The sequence below is a fragment of the Cajanus cajan genome, chromosome 7 (genome assembly GCF_000230855.2).
Source record: "Cajanus cajan strain Asha chromosome 7, NIPB_CcT2T_4, whole genome shotgun sequence".
NCBI lineage: Eukaryota > Viridiplantae > Streptophyta > Magnoliopsida > Fabales > Fabaceae > Cajanus > Cajanus cajan.
The window spans coordinates 40,299,648-40,321,256 of NC_138523.1; the positions used below are offsets into that span (position 1 = coordinate 40,299,648).

The window sequence follows — 21,609 nt, forward strand, 5'->3', positions numbered from 1 at the left end:
AATTTAAGTCAATTATAAAAAATCACTAGAATAATAGTGAGATTTGTAAATATTTTTTTTATTAAAACATGATATATTATAAAACTAATTTTAAATTTATCAAATTATCTAGAAGTTTAAAATATGTCGGTCACAAAAAAGATTACCGAAATAATTATGAGATTTGTAAATCATTTTTATTAATAGATAATTTTATTATAAGAAAATAAAAGCACTAAATCCTAAAATCTAAAAACCCTAAATATAAATATTTTTTTAGTTTATCAAAATATCTAAAAATATAAAATTAATTTTTTTTTAAAATATATCAATTACAAAAAAAATGTCAGAATAATTACTAGATTTATAAATATTTTTTTATCAAAACATAATTATATTACAAAAAATAAAATAAAAAAATTTAAATATGTTAATTATGAAAAATTATCAAAATAATTATGAGATTTGTAAATCTTTTTTCATAATTCTTTTTTATTATAAGAAAATAAAGACACTAAACTCTAAATCCTAAATTTAAAATATAACATACATTTTAAATTACCAAATTATCTAAAAATTTAAAATTATAAGTTTTAAATATGTTAGTTAGAAAAAAAATCACTAAAATGATTAAGAGATTTTTGAATCGTTTTTAGTATAAGATAATGCAATTTCAAGAGTTATGGACCTATATTTATAAATTTTTTCATCCTCACACAAAATACTTCTTGAAGAAGCTTCTTCTTGATATAATTATTTAATTTGTTTTCTTTATTATTATTTTTTACTTATTCTCTGAGTTTACTTCATTCTTTCATTTTGTAGTTGAATAAGAGTGTAATAATTAGTATATCGATGATAATTTATTCATTAAATAATAATATGTAACATGCAAGATATTATATAATTATTATTTTATATTAAAATAGGAATCATATTATACTACACTTTACTTATTGATAAATTTAAAAATTAATCTATAAATCTATAATTACATCTTCGTTAAAAAAGTAATATATATAGTGTTCTTACCGGAAATCTACCGTAGAGATGATCTGCCGAGTAAGATTGGTGAGCCTCCTTCGCTGGTATGTTGATGTTCCAAGATGGGGGTGGTACCTGCAAAAAAGACTCCGATGCTAAAGTTAGGATTTGTGTGAATATGAGTCTCGTATAAATAATGCACGTACCTTAGTGTGAGTTAGGGTTGTGTTGGGCCTTAGGCCTAAGATGAGATATGATATGATTAGATAACGGATCTCATCTGGAGCGAGATCCCCTGAGATCGATTATGATCTATTTAAGTGTCGATCTGACGTCACGCGACACGTGCCTGAGATCGTCTTATGTTGTGATGTCGAGCTGGGAGCTCGGCTCTAGAGTGTGGATAGTACACTAGCCCCCGAGCTCCGAAGACCGTGGGTCAAGGAGTTAAGATCGAGCTCGTCAAGTGGCTGTGACCCCTCGTGTATGCTTGCTTGTTGAGGAGCCATGTGTCATAGCTAGTCATTTCCCGAAAACGTGCAGGTGGCGCGTTTATGAGAATGACGGTTATGCAATGATGGTTTCCAATTAATGTGTCGTTAGATGTGCCTTTTGGCTGACACGAGCCGTGACCTTTTTGAATTTGGGGAAAAACCCTTTTCTTTCTCTCTCCCGCGTCTCTTCTCATTCACTTTACTTTCTTTCACTCTTTGGCTTCTCGAGTACGATAGTTCTCTTTGCTTTCTTGCTTCCGTTCGTTCTCCGCCTCCATTTTCACAGACTCCGTCGTTGTTTTCGGTAACCAAGTCATTATTAGGGTTATTTTCTGAGGAAGAGTACCAGGTACTTTATTTCTATGGTTTTCTTTTTCTTTCTTCCCCACTCTTCTTTGGGTCTTTCTTGTCGTCTTTATGGCTGGAGGGAGTGGTGTTGGTTCCTCCGCGCCTGCCAAGGGCAAGGCACGGGGTAAGGCGGCGGCTGCCGGAACGGCCGCCGCTGCAAAAAAGAAGGAGGTGGTGCTGCCAGCGGACCTCGTTCCAGGCATTCCTGGGTATGACTGGGTTCGGCGCGAGATGGCGGAGGCCCAAAGCATTTTCCGGTCGTTTCTTGAAGTCAATACAGTTTTGAGATCGCTCAGAATCTGTGACCCTTCTGTGTCCCGAATGATCCGTCTTGAACCGTGTCAGGCCGGAGAGGGCGTGTATATGGAGAAGTCTACTGACTCTCCCCATTTCTATATGTACCATTGTTTTTTTAGGGATTTAGGTGTCTGCCTTCCCTTCACCCAATTTGAGTGTGATTTTTTGAACTTTGTCAACTCGGCTCCTTGCCAGTTACACCCCAATAGTTGAGGTTTTTTGAGGGCTTTTCAAGTCCTCTGTTCAGTGCTAGGGGTAGAGGTGTCTCTTCTCGTCTTTCTTCATTTTTATCAGTTGAAGATAGGCGTTCCGCCCTACGGTATACTGTCTCTAAGTGGGAGTAGGGATGGGGGTTTGTTTACCCTCTACGCCCACTCATACAAGAATTTCAAGCAAGAGTTTTTCCGGGTTGCTCTTGTGGGTGTCGACCCATTGGAGGATGGGGCGTTTTACTTCGGCGGGCTGCCGAAGTTCCTTTTCTATTGGTGCCCCAAACCGTCTAGGTTTCATGGGGTGGGCCAATTAAAACTGACGGCTTCGGAGGCGGCCGTCGTCGAGAATCTCGCAGTGCTTCCTCGTCCGCTGGATTGCAAGCTCGTTCTGTCGCTTGCGAACTCAGCATATAGGGAGAGGGACCTGGAGAGTGAGTATTTCGCCCTTTTTTAGATTATTAGGGTTTGTGAAAATCCTTTTTCTGATGTGCTTCGGTATGTTGTGTTTGTAGGCATAATGGACAGGAATAAGTGGCGCAAGCTGAAGCACCGCTACAGCGTGACTGAGCTCGAGGTCCCTGAGCCTCCAGAGGAGGAGGTTTCCCCCTTGAAGGTCAACCAAAAAAGAAAGAGGGGCGATAAAGAGGTCGGGGGGACCTCTGCTCCTCGCGAAATGGAGGAGGTGACCTCCAAGGCTACAGATGCCGATGCAGTCGATCTCACTGGGAGCCCTCCACCTGGGGAGGTTCCCCCAGTGGTTGTTGCAGGGACTTCGGAGCAAGCTGTTCCCTCTGCTGAAGTAAGTGTTTCGTGCTTTAATTTATTTTCTATGTTGATTTGGCTTGGTTTGTTGAGGTGTTGTCTCTCTTTGTAGGCCGGGGTGGCTGCTGAGGTGGAGATCCTGGATGCTGAGCAGGTCGCCCAGGCTGCCAAGGTGAGTACTTCGCTTTTCGCTCTCCCTTCTATCTCGTACGTTAGATTCTTGTTTCTTGACATGAGGTCGGTTTTTGCAGGAAGGGGGCACTGTCGAGACCCCGGTGCCTCCGAGGTCGGAGGTGCCAGACGTGGGCCCCCTATTGCCAAGCGGGGGACGCTGGCTTCTGCTTCTGTTACGACTCGCGGCAAGTAGCCAAGTTCCGAGGTCCCTTCGGCTACGCCTGCAGCTTCTGCGCCATCGTCAGGGCCGTCACAGGGGGCTTCCCGGAGCCGATATATTGCTCACTGTTTCGGGGAGGGTCGATTTGATGTGCGCCTGGACCATGTGAGCGCCTCAACCGACATGAACTCGCTGTGGAGCGCTGGGGTGACCGCCGAGAGATTCTTCCCCGAGGGTGCACTGAGCTCGGAGGATCAGGGGATGATCGAGGAGGCCGGGCCTGTGGAAGGCTTTGACGCTGCTCAAGTCTTCCTTCAGAGGACTATGGCTATTGTGGGCCACTGGAAGCACAAGTGGTCCGAGCAGCAGGAGGATCTGGCCAGGCTGAAGGGCCGAGTTAAGCCCTTGAAGGAAGAAGCCAAGGCCCTAAGGGAGGGGAACAAAGCTTTGAAGGATGAGAACCGGGCCTTGGCAGGTGCTCTCGGGGAGGCTAAGCTGCGTAACGAGGCCGAGCTTCAAGCTACTCAGAGGGAGGTGGAGAGGCTTCAGAGGTCTTTGGAGATTTCCCTACGGTCGAGCGAGACCTATGCTACTCAGGTTCGCGACTTGCAGGAGCTCTCTAGTTCCTCTCGAGCTCATGTGCGCGTGCTTTAGAGGATGAAGTCACTGCGCAGAAGGCTGAGCTGGTGGCGGCGGCCGAGAAACGTCTCTGTGACAAGGTGCTTCTTGGCGGCCAAGTGGAGGAGAATGCCGCTTTGAGGGTGGACCTCGCGAAGTTGGAGGAGGCCAAAGTGGGGCTGGAGAGGAAACTCGAGGAGACCGAACACTCTATTGTGGTAGAGCATAAGAGGGGTTTCCTCAAGGCCGCTCGCCAGGCCAGGCTCCTTGCGCCGGGGTTTGACTTGTCCGCTATGCATGTGGAAAAGGTCGTCCGCTTCGGGAAGTTGGTAAGGGAGGATGATGTCGAGGACAACTCCAGCGAGAATGCCTCTGCGTAGGCCAATTTTGTAATGGCTTAGCTAAATTTCTTCTACTTTATCTTTCTGTTTCGAATTCAAGTGTAGAACTCTGGAAACATCACTTGTATGTATGTATTTTTTGTCTACTTGTTATTGCGCTTTCTTTTGCTTTTACGTTAAAGCCTGGGTTTTCTTTTTTGCGCGTTTTGAGAGATACCCTCGGTGTCTATTGTATCTTTGTGAAGGTTCGAACTCGACCTCAGATTTTTTTGTTAACTAATTCTTGCGAGGGTTCGAATTTGACCTTAAGTCGATCATGCCGAGGTCCTCGGAGTCTGGGGTGTAATGTGTTTCATCAAGGTTCGAACTCGACCCCGGGTAAGCGTGCTTAAGGTTCGTACTCGACCTTAAATTAGAGTAATGTGGAATTTATTAAGGTTCGAAATCGACCTCGGGTAAGCGTGCTTAAGGTTCGTACTCGACCTTAAATTAGAGTAAAATGGAATTTATTAAGGTTCGAACTCGACCTCGGGTAAGCGTGCTTAAGGTTCGTACTCGACCTTAAATTAGAGTAAAATAGAATTTATTAAGGTTCGAACTCGACCTCGGGTAAGTGTGCTTAAGGTTCGTACTCGACCTTAAATTAGAGTAAAATAGAATTTATTAAGGTTCGAACTCGACCTCAGGTAAGTGTGCTTAAACATAGAGCACCTTGTGGTAAAATGATGGAGATAAGAGATTGTGAATAGAAGAATGAGTTATTTTATTGATGAATATATGTGCCTCGTTAAAAACCCTCTCAGCCAAAACCCATTTTTGGGATAAGAGACTGAGGTGGGAAAATAGTGCATAACTCATTTATATAAAATTAGCTGAGATAGGACTTGGGATGCGAAGCATTCCGGGTTCGCGGTGTTGGTTGTCCGCCGTGTTCTTGTAGTTGGGGATTGCAAGCTTCTTGGTGGGTTTGAGCTTTGTCTTGGGCTCGCCAGCGGGGCTTTGTCCTCCCCTACGGGGATCGGTCCTTGGGCCGAGGTTAGTGACCCCCACGTGGTTGTTGTGAGCCACGATGGGGGGGGGTCCTGCTTGCTTTGCTCGCCAGACAAGGAGACCTTCAGACTCTCGACGTAGCACTACCGAGCTGTCTTCTGATTTCCTTTGACGGAGATGATCTTACCGTCGTTTCCTGGGAACTTCATGGTTAGGTGTGGAGTAGACACCACTGCTCAAAGATGATTCAATGTCGGCCTCCCGATGATGATGTTATAGGAGGTGTTGGCTTCCACAAGAAGGTATCGGACCATAATTCTCCTTGTGTCCGGAGAGGTTCCGAAGGTGGTCAGCAGGTCCAAGTATCCCCGTGTGTGTACTCGTTCTCCTGCAAAACCAACTAGGGGCTCTGTGTGAGGTTGGATGAGAGAGTGGGGGATGTATAACCTGAGGAAGGTTGGCCAATATAGAACGTCGGCCGAACCTCCTTGGTCAATAAGTGTCTTTTGAACTTCCCAGTTGGTTACTTCTACGGTGATGACCATGGGGTCATCTTGATTGGGGCTGACGCCAGCGTAGTCCTCGTCGGAGAAAGAGATCGGAGGTGAGCTCTGATGCGATGTCGAGGTAGCGGAGTGGACACTATTGATATTACGCAGGTGTCTCTTCCGGGCCGAGCTGGTGGCACCTCCCCCTACAAATCCGCCTGCAATCGTATTGATCACTCCTCGTAGGGGAGCTGATCCTGTCTTTTGGCCTATCTCGGCTTGCACTGCTCCGCCGACATTATGCTGAGAACTAGAGGGTTGGTCTGTGCGAGCCCCTAAACCACGGCCTCGGCCCCGTCCTCGTCCGCCATAGCCTCCTCGGTGACCTTGCTGTCGCTGGACATATTGGCCGAGGTGGCCTGCTTGGATGAGTTCTTCAATACAGTCTCGAAGTGAGCGGCACTCCTCGGTGGTGTGACCATGATTCCTATGGTACCGACAATGCTAGGATTTGTCGGTGCTGTTGGGGGTGTGCCCTGGCGGTGGTAGGGTGAGCAGATTGTTGTTACTGGCCTCCTCCAGGATATGTACCTTGGGCGTGTTCAGGGGAGTATAGAAGTCATATCTCCCCCCTCTATTCGTCTTAGCCGACTTCTTGAACTCGCTGTCATTATTGACTTTGACCTTGTCCTTGTGGCCACCGTCGGGTTTTACTTGTGATTTCCTGCGAACTTGGTCACGGAAAGCAGAATGTTCCTCCATCTGAATGTACCCAGCGGCACGAGCACGGAGGTCGTCCATATCGCGAGGTGCTTCACGACATAGGCTGTCGACGAACGGTCCAGGTTTGAGTGCCATGAGCATGGCGTGTAGGGCAACCTCGGGGTTTAGATTCCTGATCTTTACCGAGGTGTTGGTGAATCGCTCCATAAACGCCCGGAGTGGCTCGTCATCGTTCTGTCTGAGACTGGCTAAGGCGGCAGAGGTGATGTGGTGTGGTCGGCTCCTTGCATATTGTGCCGTGAACCGGCTGACCAGGGTGCCAAAGCTGTCAATGGACTCGGCTGGCAGCTGGGTGTACCAGTTGAGCGCGGCCCCTTTGAGCGAGGTTGGGAAAACCCTACACAGAATAGCATCATTGTTAGTGTAGAGGTTTACCTGTGTCGTATATAGGTCGATGTGCTCGTTTGGGTCTGTCGTGCCATCGTAGCGATCGAGGTGGAGAGGCTTCCACCCGTGAGGGAGTGGTGTCTCCATAATGCCATCTACGAAAGGGTGGCGGCAGAAGGTTGTCTGATCCCCTACGACATGAGTAGGAGCCCTGCTGTCTTTATTGGTCGGCTTGTGCATTGGTGCATGAGATCGGTGTGAAGCAGGTCTGGGGGTTGGGCCCCTAGTTGCAGTCTGGGGCTGGGAGACTAAGTGTGTCTCTTCCCCGTGGAGGTTGCTCGCCTGAGGCTGAGGATCAGAGGGACGCCGAGGGAGTTGAGCGCGAATACGCTCGTTCTCGGCGCGCAACGCCGCCAGGTCGGCTTCATTGGCGGTCCGCATTGTCGCTAGGTCGGTTTCATGCTTGGCGCGCATGTTGCGTAGATCGGCATCGTGTTGTTGTCGCATCTGTTCGACCTGGTCGATCAGTCTCCTTAATGTGGCTTCGTTATCCATGGCAGTTGAATGTTCTGCGTCGTCTGTTACGCGTCTACTATGGCTTCTGGTGAATACCATGAGCGTGGCCGATAAGAGCTTGTCTCAATCGGCCCCACGGTGGGCGCCAAATGTTCTTACCGGAAATCTACCGTAGAGATGATCTGCCGAGTAAGATTGGTGAGCCTCCTTCGCTGATACGTTGATGTTCCAAGATGGGGGTGGTACCTGCAAAAGAGACTCCGATGCTAAAGTTAGGGTTTGTGTGAATATGAGTCTCGTATAAATAATGCACGTACCTTAGTGTGAGTTAGGGTTGCGTTGGGCCTTGGGCCTAAGATGAGATATGATATGATTAGATAACGGATCTCATCTGGAGCGAGATCCCCTGAGATCGGTTATGATCTATTTAAGTGCCGATCTGACGTCACGCGACGCGTGCCCGAGATCGTCTTATGTTGTGATGCCGAGCTGGGAGCTCGGCTCTGGAGTGTGGATAGTACATATAGTATGAATTTCTTCTACCATTTAACAATATATTTTATATTTAACATAATTATTAATTTACACACACACATATAAATATAAAATATATTGTTAAATGGTAGAAGAAATTCATACTATTTGCATCTTCATTTGCTTAAATGTATTGAGTATGGTATTTTTATTTTGTAGAATATTATGTATTTTTCAATTAAATATTTTTTATGACATTAAAATGATTTATAAATATAGTTTTATTTATGTCTAATATAAATTTTGCATTATACTTATTTTTTATTTTATTATTTTATTCTTATTTAATTTAAAAATGTTTAACTAATATTTATTTAGTAAAAGAAAGTTTCATGCACAGTTACTTTTTAGTTATTATAAAAAAAAAGGTGTCATGACATGGGATAAAAATACAAAATTATTTATGTTAAGGATAAGTTAAAATACAAAATTGAACCTAAAAAAAAGTGATCGAATTTAAATAAAGACACTAAACTCTGAATCCTAAATCTTAAATATAACATATATTTTAAGTTACCAAATTGTCTAAAAGATTTAAAATTATAAGTTTTAAATATGTTAGTTAAAAAAAATCACTAAAATGATTAAGAGATTTTTGAATCGGTTTTAGTATAAGATAATGCAATTTCAAGAGTTATGGACCTATTTATAAATTTTTTCATCCTCACACAAAAATACTTCTTGACGAAGCTTCTTCTTGATATAATTATTTAATTTTTTCTTTATTATTATTTTTTACTTATTCTCTGAGTTTACTTCATCTTTCATTTTGTAGTTGGATAAGAGTGTAATAATTAGTATATAGATGATAATTTGTTCATTAAATAATAATATGTAACATGCAAGATATTATATTCTTATTATTTTATATTAAAATAGGAATCATATTATAGTACACTTTACTTATTGATAAATTTAAAAATTAATATATAAAGCTATAATTATATCTTCGTTAAAAAAGTAATATATATATATATATATATGTGTAAATTAATAATTATGTTAAATATAAAATATATTGTTAAATGGTAGAAGAAATTCATACTATTTGCATCTTCATTTGCTTAAATGTATTGAGTATGGTATTTTTATTTTGTAAAATATTATGTATTTTTCAATTGAATATTTTTATGACATTAAAATGATTTATAAATATAGTTTTATTTATGTTTAATATAAAATTTGCATTATATTTATTTATTATTTATTATTTTATTCTTATTTAATGTAAAAATGTTTAACTAATATTTATTTAGTAAAAGAAAGTTTCATGCACAGTTACTTATTAGTTATTATAAAAAAAAGGTGTCATGACATGGGATAAAAATACAAAATGATTTATGTTAAGGATAAGTTAAAATACAAAATTGAACCTAAAAAAAAATAAAATTAGTGATCGAATTTAAACCTAAATAACTATTAATTCCGTCTCAAAGAATGACGATAGAGAGAGAGAGAGAGAGAGTGGAGGTATAAGTATAAGAATAACAACATGGCTTGAAAACTGAAAGCGAAGTGCCTGGCTTATGGGAGAACCAAGCGAAACGACTGTGTTCCTTAGGGTTTACAGTGCAGTGTTACTTCACTGAAGCAGCGTGGCTAGCATTCAATTGATGAGGGTGAGGGATCTGAAGGCTGTTGAATTCGCTGTTTGTTTATCTGTCTTAATGTTTTGGGTAATTGTATGTTGTATATTTGTGGTTAGAGTCTGGGAAGCATTCGGAGCTATGCAAAGCATCTTCGCATAAATGGGGTCAAGGATACCATAGCCATCGCCTCTGCCAAAGGTGGTGTGGGCAAGTCCACTACTGCTGGTAAAACCCTTTCATATTTTATTTTTCCTTCACATTCATGTTTGGATGGGTTTCTCCGTGTGCTAATTCTAATTAACTTCAATAAGGGCATGCTTGATTAAGCTTATCGTAAACCACGTATAGGAGAGAAAAATAGGAAGAAAATATGAAATAAGTTTTTTAAGCTAAAACTAAGTTATGCACAAATTTAAAACAAGATTTTGGAGAAAGCTAACAGGGGAGAATTTCTACAAAATAGCTTATGCTTAAGCTAATTTTAGCTTATAGAGAAGCTAATTTCATCTTTTCTTCTTATTTTCTCTTTTATAAATGTTTCTGGAGATGTTTATCTGAGAAGATCCTAATGCAATTTGTGGAGCAGTGTGTGAGTTTTTGTAAATTCCTGGTACCTAGTTTAACTTTGAATCATTAAGCTAAAATCAGCTGTTTGGAGAAGCTAAAATCATTAAGCTAGGAGTGCCGTTTAAACTTTGAATTGAATTGGCAGTTAATCTGGCTGTTGCACTTGCAAGTAAGTGTCAACTTAAGGTTGGTTTGCTTGATGCCGATGTATATGGACCCAGCATTCCCACCATGATGAACATCAATACAAAGCCTGAAGCCACTCAAGGTACATCATTTCTGTCTTTTCATGGAAACAGTCATCTTCAGTGGTGGTGAATGGTGATAATGTCAAAGCAATATGAGTTGTATGATTTAAGCTTAGTTTTGTGGTTAAGGTTCTTCCAGCTTCCTTTACAGTTTATGCTAATATCTTGTTCATTTATTTTTAGATAAGAAAATGATTCCAATAGAAAATTATGGGATCAAATGTATGTCAATAGGGTTCCTTGTGGAGAAGGATGCTCCAATTGTCTGGAGAGGTCCCATGGTATGCCTATAATTACTTTTCTTTTTAGTGTTCTCTTTGGTTTACTATTTCTTGCTGTAACTGTCTTCTGCAACTTGCAACTTTAGTTGTTTCTTGGGACTTGGGATATACTATGAAGGATTTCTTATTGAATACATGTTCTTGCAAAAATCCACGTCTGTTGTTCTTTATCTGAATTTCTATTGCTGGATTATTTTAGGTATCAAATGCACTTGAGAAAATGACAAGGGGAGTTGACTGGGGTACTCTTGACATTCTAGTGATGGATATGCCTCCCGGCACTGGTGATGTCCAGATAGCTATGTCTCAAAATCTGCAATTATCAGGTAGTTAGCCACTTAGGAATTAGGAAGATAGTTATAGTCAGAGACTCTTTTTGGGGATAACCTGTGGGAGAAGTTTAAAAAGCAACTTTGACAAACAGATTGAACCTTCACTCTGACTGGCTTTATGCATGTAGTTTTTTTGGTTCTCGTCTGCTTAATATATGCAACAAACTATACTTGAAGATTGTGGCAAGACAAGTTTACCATGCTCTGTTAATTCAGAATTGAAACATTTTCAATTGAATATTATTTGAGTTATAATTTATAAAAGTTTAATTAAATCAATCAAAGATAAAATTGAACAAAGTATCATGATATCTAGTATTTCTTACTATAACAGTATTGCAAATATTCCTTCATATTGACATTTTTTTAACTAGTTTCTGTACAGTCAGTTTTCTTTGGTTATTCATTTTCATGGCTGCTTGTATGGTAGGTGCGGTGATTGTTTCAACTCCTCAAGATGTTGCATTAATGGATGCCCGGAGGGGAGTAAAAATGTTCAATAAAGTTGATGTTCCGGTATGATAATCACTTGGTGCACTTGCTTTCTTACATGTTTATGAGATTTTGAGTAATATACACGTGTATACATTTCTGTTCATGTTCAACACTCTATCATTTGTTATGTGCATATAGTAAGATAGCATTGTGCTGTCATTTGCATGGTTTTTGAGCCAGTGGCACACCAGCACTCAATCCTTAATAGGTTCTCTGAAATCTCAGTTTTGTTGAATTAGTAGATTGCATTTGGTTGGAATCAGTGTGAGGCATTAGAGTGAGTGCTATGCTTTTAGAAATCATAATAGCTTATTTCGGTAAATTATTTATGATGCTAAAATTGGTCTGAATACAGACAAGAAGCGTATCTTGTATCCAAGGTCTGGTGGAAGCATATAAATTTATGCTTATATGGCCTGTTTTCATGCTTGTTTTTTTAGTTTTTTTTTTTTTAAATTTCTGAGCACTTTTGTGTGCCAATTAGGATGCTAAGAATAATATCCACGATGCCTACCATTGATATATTGACCATTACTTTTTATGACATGGCGTTTCGTGTATAATCTATAAACTGTGAATGCGTCCTACCTTTGATGTTCATTCATATGTGAATTCGAACTGTCCTTACAGATTTTGGGAATTGTAGAAAACATGAGCTGCTTTAAGTGTCCACATTGTGGTGAACCTTCATACATATTTGGTAAAGGAGGGACTCATGGGACAGCCTCCGAAATGGGATTAGAATTTTTAGGCGAGGTATGTTGATTATCTGTATGTAGATTGTACTTTTAAAATTATAAATTTTTTTGATACTTAATGGGGACTTTATTGAATGAAGCAATTGGACAGGTTTCTTAGTTACTTAATGATGGATCTTTAATCTTTTTATAATTTTTATGCGACCACTAACTGATCACTTTTTACTTTTCTTTGATGTTGCTATACGATTTCTTTGTGCATGAAGAATATGCGTGTTTAATAATTTATTTATTGGGTATTTCTGACAAGTTTTCAATTTAATAATTATTCCAGATACCACTGGAAGTGGAGATCAGAGAAGCTTGTGATGAGGGGCACCCTATAGTGTTGGCCGCACCAGATTCAGTAGTTTCCAGAGCGTATGGCGAGTTAGCTGAGAAAGTTGCTGAGAAACTCAAGAAACAACAGTTCCAACCAGAGATAATACTATGAAATGCATTTATTTAATTAATTAATAAAAGAAGAGCGAGCTAATTTCCCTGATGCTTTGTATACAGGATTTTACTTATTTTAAAATTTGTTAAAATTTACCAGATATACACCCGGCACTAGATTTAGAATTGTGGTAGTTGTAGCTAGAGCAACATCTTGTCAAAGAGAATCTGCGGTTCTGGACCAACTAGATGTGGTAGTTTCTACGCAAGGTATGGCATGGCTATGTGGAATATGTTCTTAAATGTTGAAAAGAACATGAGGGGATTTTTTATTTTGAGGTCCAAACATGAGGTGAATTCAACATTCATCTTATATATCAACCCCTCATTGTGGCCGCCTATATGTTTGTAATAATCTTAGCATAAATGATGATACTTATTTGACTAGGATTCGTTTGGCATTGTCTAGTTGAACATCAGTCACAAGGCTGGTCAACCAACCAATCGAAAGAAACTGAATATCTAGCCTCAACTTTTTGGAGAACTTGGAATATAAGACTATTTGCGATTTCTATATTACATGTTTTACCGACGTTGAAGGCGTGTTTCTTTTTCTTACTTAAAAAGGGAAATATGAAGGGGACTTTGTATTCACCTCTACTTTTATGCTTGTGTTAATATTTACGGTTTTCGGGGTTGGATTTTTTTCTTCTTCCTATTCTATGGTCCCTCGAAAGAAGATAAATCCTCTTTCTATTTTATTTCTTTCATATTTCAAACACAATCGAATCACAAACTCGTATGGATCTCTCGTTGATATTAACATCAGTCATGTTTATTTTTTTTTCCCACTTTGTTCTTTTGCAAATATTCACGATTTTTAGTGATGCATAACCAAATGGTGGGATCTTGGAAAATAATAAACATTACTTTTTAATAAATAAAAATATCTGTTACTTGAAAATATCAAGAAAATTAAAGAGTATATGATTTATATATCGCTTATCCATGACTCATTTAGTGTAAATGATAAATGTGACGTTTATTGAATGATTGGGTTATTTCTCCTTTTATCAAATGGATTTATAATTGGTGGGGTAATAACTAATAATCAATGTGTAGGTTTATCATGCCAGCTAAGCTTCTTCAATATTTTACTATATATTTACCAATCAAATTGTAAATTGCCAAATGTGCGTTAATAAGGCCAAACTTACAAGTTTATCTTAAGTAATATTTTATTTTATATATTTCTAGAATAAATGTTTATTTTTATAATTAAAATTATAATAAATAAGTATTTTAATATATAAATCATATTTTAGATTTATAATAAATTAATTTATAATATTGATAAAAAATTTTAAAAAGTTAAAACAAAATTTAAAAATTATACTCTTGTTGAATCAATATTTTAATAGTGACATTTACTTTAATACTCGATCTTAGGTTAACATAACTTTTAAAGTAAGATTGACTTGGTTGGCGTCAACTCTTTAAATTTTGAAAGGAATATTTTACTTTTATTGAAAGATATAAAATTAGGAAATAAAGTATAAGTTGCGAGTCACTCTCGATAAGATAAAAAATATAAAATATTTAAAATATAATAATTTTAAGATTAAAGAACATCAGATAGATTAATAAACACAATTCATTACGAATATTCTAGTGATAGTACTTCAAAAAAATATAGATAAAAAATAATAAATCGAAAAAAATATGTAATCAAGAATTGGAGAATATTAAAATTTATTCAAAAATATTTTCATGATACTTGGAATTGAATTCTAAACCACTTATATATATTTATTTAGGGCCTAGGATAAAAGAAAAATGAGTAGATAAGGGTATAAGATAGAAATAAAAAATAAAGGTTATTTATTATATGCATGATAGACAGAAGAAAATCGAATAAATAATTAATATAAATGATAAGAAAATAACAAAAAAAGTGCTGTATAACATACGTGAGACCTGCAGGATATAAACAAGAATTGTCATTTGTTGGGTATAAAAAAGGCAGATACTTGGATTGCAATAGCAGTAGTGATAGCTATCTTGAAGGTGCACCGAGCGAGCGTCACTGAAACGTGGCTGAATGCCTCTCAAAACCCTGAAATCCCCGATCCCCCACCACCATGGATATGGATACGGACCCTCTAAACCAAAACCAAAACCTGGGTTCACCCTTTTCCCTCTGAACCGCACATTCGTCTGTTGCAGAGGCCTCGAAATCGCCGTCCCCAGACCCTCGTTTCACTCCAACGTTGGACCCAATTCGAAACACGTGGACGTTGCCACCTTGAGCAACCTCTGCGTCGACATCGTCCTCAATGTCCCCCAATTGCCCCCTCCCTCCCCTCTTCAGCGCAAGGCTTTCATGGACCGCTTGGCCCAGTCTCCGCCTGACAAGGTTCTCTCTCTCTCAGTTATTCACCCTTCAAACAAAACCTAACTTTGTGCTGTAACACGATTAATTTGTGGAGTGGAGTCCAGAATATCCTCCCACCCCATGAATGAAACTGTACAAGCTCTGTTGTCATGGCGTTAGATGCTATTACTGTTTCTTCTCATTCTCCACTCACATGCAAACGTATTATCTTAGTTTTTATTTTTATTTTTATTTTTTTTAACCCCTATGGGTAGTGTCCACGTTTGGCTCCTGCACGATAAGTCTCACTTGGGAATGGGATGGAAGAGCTTATTTACAGCTTCTTCGGAACTGTCTTATGGTCTAAGTTCTTGTGCAAGTGTTTGCCAGAGTTTATATGGAAATAGCATATGATAAGGGCCTATTTGAAAAAACTTATCTATAGACACTTTAGAAGAAGAAGAAGAAGAAACTAACAAGGTTTGAAGGTTGAAGACTTCTACAAATTAGCTTAGCTTATGCATAAGTTGGTTTTAGCTTTTAGAGAAGCTAGTTTCGTTTTTCAGGACTGTTTGGATATACTTCTTCAAAAGAACTTCTAAAAGAGGAGAATAGGAAGAAAAATGGTCCGTTTGTTTAAACTTTTTTTTATTAAAATAAGCAGTTTTCTGCTTTTTCTTAGAAGCAACTCCTATCTGATTTTAAAAGAATTGCTATTTTAAAAAAGCACTTGCTTAGAAGTTTTCATGGAGAAGTTTGTTCAAGCAGACCCTAATTGTTATTTTCCTCTCCTATAAGTGCTTATGGAGAAAATTATCTAAACAAACCCTAAGTTGTTTTCAGCTTATTTCAATAAGATTTCCAGGACAATTTGTGAAGACAGCTTACAGCTTATATGAGAACAATTTTAACTATTTGTTCAATTATAGAAACAGCTTATGCATAAGTACTTACATGATAAGTACGTGTTCAATAAGTTCTTAATTAAGTTGTTTACCCAATCAAAGTCTTAAAAACTGATATTTAAGTGGTAAGTGGTCATTTTTGCAATTCCCCCCCTTTTCTGTCCTGTTCATATTTCATATTTATTTGCTGCAAATGGTTGTATTTCCTTAGATGATCCTATGGTTTTTGGTGTAGAAATATTGGGAAGCTGGTGGGAACTGCAATATGGCTATAGCAGCTGCAAGGTTAGGACTCGACTGCATATCAATTGGTCATGTGGGTAATGAAATCTATGGGAAGTTTCTGTCAGATGTGCTTCATGAAGAGGGCATTGGTTTGGTTGGGATAGTTACTAATGACGATATCATCAACATCTCTAATGGCAATAGTGCCTCTTATGAAACTCTTCTATGTTGGGTTCTTGTTGATCCTTTACAAAGACACGGTTTCTGTAGGTAAAAGTCATTTCTCTTCTAATTTGTATTGTTTCTATCTGGTGGCAATTATTTGTTCTTATGTTTCTGTCTATGAAGACCTAACTAAGCATGTTTTCTCAATTAGTCGGGCTGATTTTAGCAAGGAGCCTGCATTTCCTTGGATGAGTAAATTGTCCAGTGAAGTTAAAATAGCTATTAAAAATTCAAAGGTCTTGTTCTGTAATGGATATGGCTTTGATGAGCTCTCTCCTGGTGCACTACTCTCAGCAATGGAATATGCTGTTGAAGTTGGCACATCTATCTTCTTTGATCCTGGACCACGTGGAAAGAGTCTCTCCACTGGGACCCCAGATGAACAAAGAGCTCTTAACCAGTTCCTGAGAATGAGTGACGTTCTTCTTCTAACTTCTGATGAGGTTTCTTTTAGATCTCTCCTCATATTGCATTTATACTTGATAGTTATTATGATTGCCTATAGTTGTCTGCTTCAAGCTTTAGCTATACTGTTTCTGATATGGTGTTGTATTATTACTCTTTTCATTGTTTTATAAACTAAAAATTCTCCTTGTGTGTTGCATTTGAGCTATATATTGATGTTTGCACTTTGCATTTAGATGCATGGAAATTACTGCATGTTTATCTGTCTCCATCTCTCAGTTTCTTGTTTTGGTAATAAAGACTTTGTAATCATATTCTGTGTTTTTGAGCACCTTCATAACCTTATGCTGTGTTTCCACCATTCCTCCTAAGTATGGACAGTTGGACATATTTTGTTTGTTTTTCCAACTTTTTATGTATGTTGTATACATTTCTACTTGCATATTTTTGGACCCTTTCACCTTGCCAAAGTATTTTGTCCAACAAACTGTATCATTCCCGAACCTTTAAAAGTATTGTATAGTTTTGCAAATTTCAATATCCTTCACTTGTTGCTTCCAACGTGGATAGCAGATATCACATGAAACATTTGGAAGTATGCAGAAAAAGATAATCTGTCTTTCTCAGGTTTTTATTCAAAATATGGCAGGATGTCTGCATGCAGGACCAAATTAAGCCTACCTAATTCATAATCATTAGCAGGTTTTTACAGTCCAAACCCATACATACTGATCAATGATCACAGTCCTTTTCCACATGCCCACCAGATATCTCACTGTCATCTGTTGCTACTCCCGTAACTACCATTTCCCCTACTGTACATCTTGGTTATGGTAGGGTTTTTATCACATTATTATTTAGTGGCTTTGTTTCACTTGAACCGCATATTTGAAATTAAGTACATATTTCAAAAGTTAGTCCTGATGAACAAGTTCAAACCGTATTTTCCTTTGTCTAATTTGTCAACTATTTCCATTCTAACTTTTCCTATCACTATACCAATCTTATTCTACATTCTTTGGTGGATGAGCCAAGTTGCTGGCAGCTTTTGAACCAATCTAGTTGACCACCGCAGACCTCAAAGGATGTCCCATTCAACAACTGAGATGGTTTTGGTTGGTATAACTCTAAATCTCTCTACTTGTATAGCTGAATCTAAACCTTGTTTCTAAATTGACTTCTCGTCTGTCACTTCTGTTTTCTTAGAAACTATCTCTACCTTCTGAATCTTCCTCTACTGTAGAATTGCTAGGAAGATGGCGAATAACTTGATTTTACCATTAGGTGGTAGCTTATAAGCATGCATGTAGCTCCATGGATTGTTCACAATCCATTCATGTTTCCAAACTGCCTCAGGTCTGCCATTTCAAAGTCTCATATTTTAGTAAAGTTTGAACTTGTGGCAACCTGGTGCTGACTCTAGAAAGACTTGATTCTATCTTTATTAATGAGGCATCTAATATTACAAATTCATAGGCTTGAGTTGATCTGATTGTATAAATCCTGCAGTAACTTTTACTTCTGTTTTAAGTCCATTTGTTTTCAAATATCAATCTTTGTGCCTAAGCAAAATACTATTGGAGCTTGCATTTTGGGTGAGATTTGGCCGGGCAATCTCATAAGTCATGTATAGAATTAGAAGATATTGGTTTTCTCTTCTTCCCATAAAACAATTATGTAATGCAAATTAAGGTAGCTTCACTAAGTACTTTCTAATTTAATGACATTGTTCATTTTATCGTTTTGCATGACAGGCTGAGTCCTTAACTGGCATAGGAGATCCAGTATTAGCAGGGCAGGAGTTGCTCAAAAGAGGGATCCACACAAAATGGGTGATTGTAAAAATGGGTTCTAGGGGTTCGATTCTAATAACGGCTTCAAGTATAGCTTGTGCACCTGCATTCAAGGCATTAGCTGCTCATTCTAATTTCTTCTTCATTGCTTCCATTAAATTCTTGCAACTTTGGAATCTGATTAGTTTTCACTTTACATACTGCTATTCTGCTTAAAAGTGCTATGACCCACTTTGCTATTCAGAGAATTATAGGTATTATTGGATTAAGGTGAAATTTTCAGTTGAAGACAAATTACTGAAAAGATGGAAAATTAAGGCTATAACCACGTTTTATGAAATACCGTATCTCAAAACAAAAATGTCATCATGAGCATTGCTTGTGATTTCTTCAACTGGAAGTCCCCCTCCCCCAACACCCTCACATTCACCTGAACATGCATTTCTAACACCCTAATATCAAAGGAATAGCCAAGCTTAAGTGTTTGGTATGCTCTAAGTATATGTTGTTATTTATTAAACGTGTGTTTAATAAACTCATTGGATTTCTAAAATGTTATCAGGTGAACGTTATTGACACTGTTGGGTGTGGAGACAGTTTTGTAGCTGCTATTGCCTATGGTTTTATACATAATATGCCACTGGTTAATACATTAGCAATTGCAAATGCAGTGGGTGCTGCAACAGCCATGGGCTGTGGTGCTGGAAGGAATGTAGCGACACTGGAAAAGGTGGTACATATATTACGATCATCAAACCTCAATGAAGATGATGAATTTTGGACTGACATACTTGAAAAGAATGTGGTAGCTCAGGAAATAACATATCTGTCAAACGTGATGAACGGAAACCAAAATCAGTTCAATCTTGTCCCATTTGACAAGGTTGTCTCTGAGCTCTTGCCCAAATTTGAACTTCCACAGACAGTGGGGAGTGTTCCGACTTGATAGATTGTAGAAAAATGGATTGCAGCCAGTTATATCCATTGACGTGAAAGAACTCTTCTGATTCTCGGGTTCTTTGCTTCTTCATGTAAAAGTAAACCAAAAAAAAAAAAAGTCAAGCATCAAGATCGCAGAGATTTATCTCTCAACAGGGTTACATAAATTGCTTTGAGCAAGTACATGAAAGGTAGCTAGCTTCTCATCAAGCATTTTCACTGAATTTTGGCATTTAAGTCTCAACAATATTCCTTTGATAACAAAGATATTTTTACTTTCTGAACTGGTGTGACGGAGCTGTTATCCTCTGAAATACCAATTTGTTGCTTCATTTTTTTTTTTTTTTGGCATGAATGCTTCTCAGTGATATGTAATAGTCTCCATATTTTCTTAGTTGATTGTTGTCACAGGGAAAAGCTGTTTGTTTGTATGACTTCCAATATTTGCGTAGGGATCACTCTACATTAGCTTTTCTATGTTTCTCCCATTTTTAGAATATTTTTTCTCCAAATTTAGATACAATGATGTGACAAATGTTCTCTGTTTACGACCAGCCACAACAATGGGTTTTTGAATGCTTTAGTCTTTTTATATTTGCTAATTTTGGTTGATTTTGTTTGTGGTTAGGATGAGTAGTTTTGCCACAAACCAGTGTTTTAAAAACTGGCTCCGACCCGGAACCAGTCACCAAACCGATCTGAGCCCCTTAATGGATCAGACATGCATTTAACCTGGTGTGAACTGGCTGTTTTCCGGTCGAACCACAGCTTGAGGCGTGTTACATTGATAATGTGCTTTTTACTTAACTAGGAGGGAAAAAAAAACAAAAACAAAAAGACACTACGCTTGTGTGAAAAACAAAATTAATGATTTTTTTTTATAAAAAAAAGTGGGTAGTTATTATTTTTAAAGAGGACAGTTATTTTTTAAAATAAAATGCAACATAATGGTTATTTGTTTCTTAAAAAAGTGGATATTAGGAGTATTCTTTTTTACATTTAGGGTATAAAAGTTTACTAAAAAGTGGAGACAAAAAAAGTAATTAGTAAAATGTATCACCTTTATAATAGTTATATATATTATAAATAAAAAGAAACTAAATGTAATTATAGAGACTCGACGCCCACAAAGGCTACAGCCTACATTGTAAATCACTTAATGAAGTTTAGTTCAAATCTGGCAAATAATATATATATATATATATATATATATATATATATATATATATATATATATATATATATATATATATATGTAATCGTTAATTAATCTAACTACTGAACCAGAGTATTTGATTTGATTGATAAGTATATGATTTAAATAATTTTATGATATATTTTAATTTATACAATTCAACCTGTCTATAATTTGATTATAGCTTCTTTTTTAAGCTTCTTTAATGTATGATATAAATTTTATTGAAATTTATAGGTATGAAATATATAATATGAATATATTTTAAAAAATTAATAAAAATTAAATCATACAATTTAATTAGTAAGTTAGATTCGACTTTTGACTTACTAATGGAGTATCTTAACTGCTTTGATGATGAATAGAGTTTTTAAATCATTACCACGAACAGAAAACCACACCGTGAACACCTCATTTGATTCTGATTAAATTGATTTATGATACCCAATAAAGAAAATGATGTCTACTTTAACTATGGTTCAAAATGTAGTATCCAAATTGGTAATAAGAGTGTTCATTTGATTTGTTGGGTCTCTTGCATGCTTAGTGTTTGATGGAGGGGAGAGGAGTGATCTTATTAGTTTTCTTTTGCTGGTTCAAAATTTTGGTGAGAAGAAAAGAATGAAAGGGGTTCAAATCTTTTTTCATCCAATTTTCTCTCAAAATTGGAGATTTTGGAGGACAGGGATTTTATACTAATTTAATTAAATTATTTTAGCTTCATGATTTTATTTACCTATATTTAAGAATATAATAGTAATTTGGCTTTTCTCTCATTTCTATCTAAACCGTACCTATCTTTTTTCTTTTTCTTTTTCTCTATTAAAATAGTTTCCCTCACCCGTCAACCAAATAAAGCTACTTTGTGTGGATTTGTTGTGCTTATTGTTGGACCA

The 21,609-nt window shown here is 37.6% G+C and overlaps 2 protein-coding genes across 2 annotated transcripts; both read left to right on the forward strand.

The window, feature by feature from the left end:
• Nucleotides 1-9,465: 9,465 nt before the first annotated feature.
• INDH (INDH1(iron-sulfur protein required for NADH dehydrogenase)) lies at nt 9,466-13,244 on the forward strand. Its single transcript, XM_020377734.3, has 8 exons — nt 9,466-9,626; nt 9,713-9,821; nt 10,309-10,431; nt 10,595-10,692; nt 10,892-11,018; nt 11,455-11,540; nt 12,150-12,275; nt 12,552-13,244. The coding sequence occupies exons 1-8, from the start codon at nt 9,621-9,623 to the stop codon at nt 12,708-12,710; spliced, it is 834 nt and encodes a 277-aa protein (XP_020233323.1). The 5' UTR covers nt 9,466-9,620; the 3' UTR covers nt 12,711-13,244.
• A 1,410-nt stretch (nt 13,245-14,654) lies between these two features.
• Nucleotides 14,655-19,993, forward strand: LOC109813539 (pfkB-like carbohydrate kinase family protein). The gene is made up of 5 exons (XM_020377738.3): nt 14,655-15,068; nt 16,167-16,426; nt 16,533-16,824; nt 18,541-18,693; nt 19,142-19,993. The coding sequence occupies exons 1-5, from the start codon at nt 14,754-14,756 to the stop codon at nt 19,523-19,525; spliced, it is 1,404 nt and encodes a 467-aa protein (XP_020233327.1). The 5' UTR covers nt 14,655-14,753; the 3' UTR covers nt 19,526-19,993.
• Nucleotides 19,994-21,609: the final 1,616 nt, after the last annotated feature.

Coding starts and splice junctions, on each gene's coding strand:
- INDH (XM_020377734.3), top strand. Junction 10,432..10,594: donor AAAGCCTGAAGCCACTCAAG/GTACATCATTTC, acceptor ATTTATTTTTAG/ATAAGAAAATGATTCCAATA. Junction 12,276..12,551: donor GATTAGAATTTTTAGGCGAG/GTATGTTGATTA, acceptor TAATTATTCCAG/ATACCACTGGAAGTGGAGAT.
- LOC109813539 (XM_020377738.3), top strand. CDS start 14,754: ATGCCTCTCAAAACCCTGAAATCCCCGATCCCCCACCACCATGGATAT. Junction 15,069..16,166: donor CCCAGTCTCCGCCTGACAAG/GTTCTCTCTCTC, acceptor TTTTTGGTGTAG/AAATATTGGGAAGCTGGTGG. Junction 18,694..19,141: donor CTTGTGCACCTGCATTCAAG/GCATTAGCTGCT, acceptor AAATGTTATCAG/GTGAACGTTATTGACACTGT.